This window comes from Mesitornis unicolor, unplaced genomic scaffold (genome assembly GCF_000695765.1).
Source record: "Mesitornis unicolor isolate BGI_N332 unplaced genomic scaffold, ASM69576v1 scaffold32141, whole genome shotgun sequence".
Lineage (NCBI taxonomy): Eukaryota > Metazoa > Chordata > Aves > Mesitornithiformes > Mesitornithidae > Mesitornis > Mesitornis unicolor.
Window position 1 is genome coordinate 1 of NW_010162401.1, and position 8969 is coordinate 8969.

General features: G+C 40.7%; 1 protein-coding gene across 1 annotated transcript; it reads left to right on the forward strand.

The window, feature by feature from the left end:
- The first annotated feature begins 687 nt into the window (after positions 1–687).
- Positions 688–8804, forward strand: LOC104547790 (transmembrane channel-like protein 7). The gene is made up of 10 exons (XM_010193615.1): positions 688–777; positions 1334–1491; positions 2420–2537; positions 3080–3177; positions 3492–3675; positions 4413–4543; positions 4811–4966; positions 6406–6484; positions 7688–7729; positions 8757–8804. The coding sequence occupies exons 1-10, from the start codon at positions 688–690 to the stop codon at positions 8802–8804; spliced, it is 1104 nt and encodes a 367-aa protein (XP_010191917.1).
- Positions 8805–8969: the final 165 nt, after the last annotated feature.

An 8969-nucleotide genomic window follows, 5' to 3' on the forward strand; every position in this document is an offset into this window, starting at 1 on the left:
GGTGGACAGCAGGGTGACCATGGGCCAGCAACATGTCCCTTGTGGCCAAGAAGGCCAATGGCATCCTGGGGTGTATCAGAAGGGGGATGGTTGTAGGTCAGAGAGGTTCTCCTTCCCCTCTACTCTGCCCTGGTGAGACCACATCTGGAATGTTGTGTTCAGTTCTGGGCCTCTCAGTTCAAGGACAGGGAATTGCTTGAAAGAGTCCAGTGCAGGGCCACAAAGATGATTGAGGGAGTGGAGCATCTCCCTTGTGAGGAGCAGCTGAGGGAGCTGGGTCTCTTTAGCTTGGAGAAGAGGAGACTGAGGGGTGACCTCATTCATGTTTATAAATCTGTAAAGGGCAGTGTCAGGAAGAAGGAGCCAGGCTCTTCTCAGTGACAGCCAATGACAGGACAAGGGGCAATGGGTGCAAGCTGGAGCATAGGAGGTTCAGTCTGAATATGAGGAAAAACTTTTTTACTGTAAGGGTTACAGAGCACTGGCCCAGGCTGCCCAGAGAGGTTGTGGAGTCTCCTTTTCTGGAGACATTCAAAAGCTGCCTGGACGTGTTCCTGTGCAACCTAGTCTAGGTGATCCTGCTCTGGCAGGGGGCTTGGACTGGATGATCTTACGAGGTCCCTTCCAACTTCTAAGATTCTGTGATTCTGTGATGGGCACTGGCTGTGTATGGGGAAAGTTGTGCTCATGGTGGACCTAACTCTTAACTTCTGTGAACTGCCAAGATTGCAGAGAGAGAAGCAGGAAACGGGGACTGAAGAAGTGTTTGTGTTACAGGTACTGTTTAAGGGCAAAGAAAGAGGATAGCACAACACTGAACAACTCGAAAAACAGCTTCACTTACTTTGGGCTTTATGTATAAGAGTTGATACTTTGACCTTGCCTAAATTAATAGGCAGGGGAGCTTGTTAAGATGGAAGGCAAGTCAGGGGAGCTGCTTGACACCAGTGAAATAACTTGAAAAATGTGTGCACTTTGACATAGCTGTAAAAGCCTTAGTGCTGGGTTAGACAACATAGTCAAACACAAGCCTTGGTGAGGTGATCCTCTTCGAAGAGGGGCTTTGGGGAAGTGCATAAAACACTCACACCTGGAGATGGAGGGAGTTACTTTTGAAGGGAGCAGGAGAAAGCAAGGGTATGGAGCAGGAAACTGCAGAGATAGATAGCAGTGGTCAGACTTGTAGTTCCAAATGCAGGTGGAGGATGAAGGCAGAGTATAAGATGCTGCCTGAATCCTGGACAAGAGAGGCTGCTGGGTAGCTGGAAAGAGCACGATGTCAGAAAGGCGTGTTTCTCTGACTGTTATCTTTCTTACATCTCTTTTTGTACAGGATGTCAGCAATATGAATTTGCAGGTTAATCTCGTGGTGCAGTATTTGCCTTCCATAGTGATCACATCAGCCAACTTCATTGCTCCTCAGATTTTCTCATTTCTGATCAGATTTGAAGATTATTCACCAGTCTTTGAAATCAGGCTGACACTCATGAGGTAAAGACATTTTTATTGTGGCCTTGGATGTTTCAACAACTTGTTCTTGGTAGGTTATAAGCATTGTAAACATTGAAATACTGAGAAGCAGAGAGGTTGGACTCTGCACTTGGAGGGCCTGGACACTGGAAGATGAGCAGGCATTGTTTGACTTATGCTTAGTTGGAAGCTTTTAATTTTAAATCTGGAAACGGTCTCCTGTTTTGATGACAGTACAGTGCAGTCATTTCCAAGTGTGCCAAGTTTTCCTCTCAGTCCCATTTAGCTGTGTGATCTGGACATCTTCAACAACCTGAATAAATATTCAGTAGAGGAGTTGTGGCTGCAGAGCTGTGAATTCACACTGCTTTGTGTGCAGCAGTTCCTTGAATGAGCAAATGCGTGTGTGCAGCAGTGACTGTAGCACAGCTTTGCTCAAGGCAGAAGTTAGAAGTTTGGGGATCAAAGATACTTTGATGTGAGAACACAAAAAACTAGCATTTGGCAGCTTAAGGTAGTAAGATCTGGGTCGAGGCATCTGAACTCTGTCAAGCCCCCTGTGCTTTGTGTCTCTGATTTGGCTAAGTCCCTCTGAAGGCCTGAAGCCACCTGACAGGGAAACGCTGCACGCAGGGTTGTCACCTGGCCTCGCAAACTGAGAGATAGCAGCCCATTGCGGTGTCAAGATCTGCACCTGAAGTGCCTGATCTAGGAACAATACTGAGAAAAGAATCAAGGAACTGTAGCCTAAAGCAGGGAAAGTGAAAAGCAATTTAACTTACTACTAAGGAAATAAATGTGTTTATTATCTAGCTGGCCATTCTATTAAGGCTCTGGAGTATGACCCTTTTGTGTCTCAATCCTTCCTTGGATTCCTGTGCAAGTGGAGCCAAGTGTTAGAATGCCTCTTTTTCGGCAGGTTTGGAATTGGGTTTTGCCTTTCTTCCAGGTGTGTCTTCGTACGGTTGGCCAATATTGGTGTTCTCCTGTTCTCACTGTGGAGCCAGATCTCCTACTGTGATACAGACAAGTGTAAGGCCTGTGGATACAATTACGAACTCTATCCTGTAAGCAGATTTATCTTGGTCTTTAATAATCTGAACTGTGAACAGAAATTTGTTTTCCATGAGACTTGCTTGTCTAGAGGTATTCAGAATCAGACCTGGGGTTGCTGTTCATGTTTTACCTGGTGCTGATTCTTACTGCTCAGTGCAAACCATACAGTTCCTGCATATATCTTTTGTTTGTCTAAAACCATGATTAGAATTAGTCCAGTGGCAGATTATTATTTAGCATGGACTTTCTGACTACCATGAGGACTGTTTGAAGTAGCTTTGTTTCGGAGACAGTGGTGTTGCTGCATTTTGCTCCAATAAGACAAATGGTTTTTCCTCAAAATAAAATAAACAACAAACAAAACCCAGCAAAACCAACAAACAAAAAGCTTGGCATGGAAGCGCTGAAACAAATATTTTAGAAATGGGAGTTAATACAGTTTGAATTTATGGTATTAACTGAGATGTTTGTTGCTTTAGTGATAGACAGATTTGTTTTTCACTACTTGTTATTTAGACTCCTAATCTTATTTTTTCCTGACTTGTTTTTATAGTGCTGGGAATCTGAAGTTGGAAAAGAAATGTATAAACTGTTGATATTTGATTTTATTATAATTCTTGCTGTGACGCTGTTTCTGGACTTTCCTAGAAAGTAAGTATCTGTCTTTTCAAAATACTTTTGCAAATGACATATGAAACACAATTTATTTTTTCTGTTATTAATTCCCCGTATTTCTAACCAGATTACCAGCTTTAAAATAAAACAGAAACTTACTTTTGGTGGTTTGAGTACCTGTTTGCTATTCAGATGGCTGTGTAGTTTTTGATATTTGAATGTTTTTTTTATTTCTTCAGTTGTGTTATATCTAATGCTTAAATGCTAAATATCTGTGTGTGGCAAATGTGTTAGAATTCAGCTAAGCTGTGTAACTTCAATTTAGAACTAATTATATTCTTTGGTTTTAGGTTGTTAGTTATTCATTGCTCTTGTAAGCTGGTTCAGTGGTGTGGATTGCAGGAATTTGGAATTTCTGACAATGTCCTGGAAATCATTTATGGTCAGACGATCTGCTGGATTGGTACCTTCTTTTCACCAATTCTCCCTGCAATAGCAACTATAAAATACTTCATCATTTTTTACATTAAAAAGGTAATGAAGGTGTGTGGTGAACAAAATTGAGCACATCTGTGGTTTTTGTAATACAGGTATACAGTTGATCTAAAACAAACAAAAAGCCCTACAAACACCCAAGGATGCAGTGTACGGGAAAACTACCTCTTCAATTATTTGTATGGTTTTTTGGTTTGGTTGTTAGGGTTTTTTTAAAATCTTTTGATGTAATAAAGCTAGTTTATAACACTTTTCTGTAATAATCTATTTACTAGCAATGCAGCTTACACAAAGTTTTGTCAAGCTGCTAAACATTTGAAAGCAAAATGGAAATCCAGGCTGGGTTGGATCTTCAAGGTAGGAGTTTTGCATATCCAAAGCTGTGTTTTGTGACCCCCACAGTTCTTTCTGTGCAACAAACTCTTACTGATATTTTAGTTCTTGCAAGAGGGGATGTATCCAGTGAAGATGTGGCAGAAAAAAGGCTGTGCCATGGATCATACACCAAATGATGATGTCGGTTTACTCTGTGCAAGTGTATGAGGCCCTCTGGATCAAATTCTTACTCAAAGTAGGAGACATTGACTTATTTTCTAGTGACAGAATATAAAATGTTCTTGTCTTAGGCCTTTTCAGTCCATGTACATCAAAGGGAAGATGGTTATGTGTAGCTGGTAGCATATTTGAGAATGGAAAATTTGGTTGATGAGGAAAGTATGCATGGATGTATGTATCTAGATGTAGTGGTAACAGTCTTGCTCACTTTCCCTCTTCAGATCAGTTTGATCCACACATGTAAACCTGCAGCTAGGCCTATCAGAGCATCAAGTTCCACATTTTTCTTCTTGGTAGTGCTGTTGATTGGGCTCATCTTGGCTTTTATTCCTTTGGGAATCAGCATAGCACAGTAAGTGACAGTTTAACTTCTACAGACTTGACATTTGTTCTAAGGTTGTCAGTTCCCTAAAAACAGAGACACAACTTTGGAATGATAAATTGGAATAAAATATATAGTACGAAGTAAATTATAACTTAGTTCATATAAACAAAAATAACAGTTTTAAAGACAAAGTGCACTTTTGCCCTATCAGCAAAGTGGTGCTGGACTTGTGTTGGATTATTTTACTTTTACATTTCGGTGTTGCATCTCCTTTCTGTTCTGCTTCTTTCACAGTATCCCCTCCTCCAAGGCATGTGGGCCATTCAGGAATTTTAACACTTCATGGGCAGTTGTTCCCGAAACAGTACTTGAGTTTCCAACAATTCTGCAGAAGATCTTCCATGCCATAGCATCAGAAGCCTTTGCAGTGCCTTTTTTTATGGTCATTTGGTGAGTATTGTGGAGATGTGATTCAGTAATGCAGCTGCATGGTTCATTTCCTTCCTTACTGAACTGATACCAACAACTATTAGACCAGATTTTCCATCTTCAGCCAAAAGCATCAAAGCTTGTATGAATCCTCAGCTCTTATGTCTATGCCCATGTGTTCACACTCATTAGCTTTATTCCATTTCCTCTTGCACGTCCCATATCCCACAACTCTTAACTGTGAATCATTCTGCAAATTAGTGTTGTAAGCCCTGTGATCACAAATCCTATTCACAAACCTTGGTTTAAAAAAAAACAAATACCAGCACAACAAACAAAATTCCCCAGAACAGTCATTCTGTAAGATAAAATTCAACATAGAAGCATGGGATTATTAAGGTTGGAGGTCACCTGTAGTGATCATCTAATCCAACCCTCTTAATTAAAACAGGGTCAAGTAGAGCAGGCACTCAGGAGCCATGTCCAGTTGGGTTTTGAATATCTCTAAAGATGGAGACTCCACACCCTCTCTGGGAAACCTGTTCCAGTGTTTGGTCACTCTTGCAGTAAAAAGGGGGTTTTTTCCTTACATTTTAATAGATTTTTTTTTTTCATTTTTTTGCATTTCAGTTTAACCTGACTGTTTTCAGGTCTCGGAGCCTTTTTACCTGATACAGCTTCTATGTTTGAGAAACAACATGGTTCATTTCAGACTCCACTCAGCCCTTTCTTCCATAACATGTTCCACTCAGCCCTTTCTTCCATAACATGTTTGTGTTCTCCTGAACTGAACCTGTTATTGTGTACACAGGAAATACCAGGTCGTCTTTCTTGGTTTGTTTGGTTTTTTTTCTTTTTTTACTTTATCATAAAGCCTATGTAAGAGGTGGGGGATGACTTGCACTGCTATCCTACTACTTCTTATTTGGAAAAGAAAATACATTATTTATATAGGCATTTGTGCCATTATAGTTCTTGCTGCTGCTTCATCATTTAAAGCACTGTGGATAATCTGGGATGTGTGCTATAAGGAATGGCTACAATACTGATCTGTGGCTGCTTACCATAGTTAGAAACGCCAGTGTGAGCAAAGAGTTACTCCAGTGAAACCTCATTAAACTTAATTTCTGAGGAGCAGCTCCCCTATCCATACACTTGGAGCAGGGCAGTGTAGAGAGAGCTGTCAGTACATGACCTGCAACATCTGAAAGTGGCCATGCCTCTACATCCCCTAGCATTCTGTCCCTGCCTGCTGGCAGCACAGGTATTTCAGCAGGTGCTTTTCAGCAGAGCTGTGCCCAACCTACCCCAGCTGTATTTTTTTAGTTTTTTTTTTTCTTCAGCAGCTTCTCATCTGAAGCAAATGCACAAACTGACAATTCCTGTAGCCAATAACAGCTTTCTTTGGACTAATTCTGTTCTGTGCAATGCTAACATGCAATGTGGTTTTTTGTTTGCAGCCTTGTTATGTTCTATTTTATTGCCTTGGCTGGAGCACACAAACGAGTAGTTGAGCAGCTGAGGGAACAACTGGTTATGGTAAGACTTGATCCATGTTTCTGTACCCCTAAAGTTTTCTTTGTTGTGTCAGGCATGCAGAGGAATAACAGTTTTCATAGTCTTCTGGATAGTTGGTGTTGGCACAGGCAGTGAAAAATGTTTTACAAATTACACAAGAAAAATAACTGAAGCACTATAGTACTTCCCAGTCTAGTTGGTTTTCTTTGGTATCAGCTGCAACCGCAGCAAGATCTGGTTATATCAGGCAGCACGCATGCATGAGATCTACCTCTGAGAAGTGGTGTCCCTGTTCTTTGTTATCTTGCTTAAATCCACCCATTTGCATGTTTTGGTTTGGTTTTTTTTCCTCGATGAACAAGAACCTGAATCTTGTGCTTCCTGTCCCTTCCCCCATCTTACTCAACTCCCCCCTCTATTTCCTTCTCCAGTCTTAGGAACAGGCACCCAGCTCTCTAACCTTCCCCCCAGACCTGTGTTTTTACTGCATCATGTCTGGTCTTATTCCTGAGTGCAGGTCCTAGCACCACTTGCAACAGGCTGTCAAAGTGGAGCGAGTCAGCGCTTACTTGTCCTTTGGAGAACTTGCCAGCACAGACACGCTTCTTTGTGGCCATCAAAGCTGCTGCCACATTTGGCAGCATTCATGTACTGTGATCTGTCAGACTGTGCCAGTTGAAACCTAACTTCACTAGTGAGACTTTGTCGTGGATTAGGGCTGGGCTGCCCACTTTCTTAGGAACTAGCCCATTTCTTGGTATGTGCTTCTTTTAGATATGGCATTTAACAACCTGTCCTTGTAAAAACACTGTACTGGGGAGAGAAGGGAATTTAGGAACAAAAGCCTTACTACTTTTTCAAGAGTTCCCAAACCAGTTAGGAACTATAAAAATCCTTGCATGCTTTTTATTTTTGTTTGTTCACTGTTGTTAGGCTTCTTGGAAGTATGGTTTTAAGTTTTTAGGTATGTGAGATGTTTTTACTAGGCTCAATGCAGTACTGTTAATATGTGACCTAACATGAGGTAAACGAAGTCAAGACTAAACTAAAAAGTCAAGACTGAACTTAAAATTGTTCAGGCAGTTGAGATTGTGCTGGGAGCCACTAATTAGAGTATAATGTGGTGAGTGCACTTATTTATGTCTAATAAAGAAATGAGCTGTTCACAGATCGCTTGTATGACTTCTGTTTATCTAGAGCATTTTTTTTATTCTGTCTTTACAGGAGAGTCGTGACAAGATGTTCCTAATCAGAAAGATAACAGAAGCTCAGAGTCATCTTTGAAAACCACGAAAAGACAAAAGAACTTGACTTCCTGAAACTCCCAGCACCACTAGATAAGAGTAGGAGCATCTGCAGTACCTGAACTCTGAGCAGCTGAGTGGCACCCTGGCACTGCAGTCTATGTACTGGATGCTTACAGTTTTAGCCTTGATTATGCTAGTGTGCCTTAAAGTTTCCAAGACTGAAAATTCAGCTAATTTATACTGTGTTAGACCTGTCCAAAAATTGTTCAGTAGGACACTTAATTGCTGCTACAATTTCAGGGTTGTTGGGGTTTAAGTCCCTATTTTTTTCAGGGGTTTTGGGTAAAATGTGATCAGAACTGAAACTCTGTTTAAGAACTTTGTATTGTTTTTACAAATTACGCTTTCAAAATTGGGAGAGAGGGGAAAGGTGTGGTTTTACATGTTTTTAGTTACATGTTTCCAACTCATTTCTCTTAAAACCAAAGCAGAAGAGACACGTAAGTATTTTGAAATGGTGCACAGAAGAAAACACAGCATGAGTTTGAAAGCAGTTTTATAAATATGTTAAGAGGCTGATATTTATTTTACTCTGAAAGTACAAGTGCAATTGAACACTGGGTAACTTCACAAAATGGTTCACAGAAGACAAGCTGGTAAGAGCTGTGAATAAACACTGGGAGTAGGAAGCGGGAGAGTCAGGTCACTGAGCTGCATGGCTGTCACAGGGAAAGCCATTGCTCGGGCACCAGCCTCGCTGCTGCAGAGCAGCCTTTCTCTTTTTTTGTGTGTGTTAAGGCGTTATTACTGGTGTTTTCGTCTTGTACAAACATCTTGACTACTGTTCTCTTTGTTCTAAAATGTGAATTTTGAGAGTTAAGTTATAGTTTGGAAATAAAGCATTCAGACACTTACCTGTCTACTATTTAAAGTCATGTTTCTTCTCACTTAAATGATGGAGCTGTGTGACTTGGAGGGATCAGTATTTCCAGGCAGACTACTGTTTATTTAAAGATTGTCCTTAAGGATTTCCTGTACAGAATTAGGTTTATTACTTGAAATTTGCCAGTAGCACGCTGTTAGTTAATATGTGAGACTGTTCTTTTTATGTAATGTTTTTGAATGTTTTCTGCCTTCATTTTAAAGAAATTAGCATTCAGTAAATGATTATTTTTTAAAAATATAACGTTTGATGTTTTTAAAGTCGGTTCGCGGTGCGTCTGGGCGGTCGGGCCCGTGTGTAGGTTCAGACGCCCCTC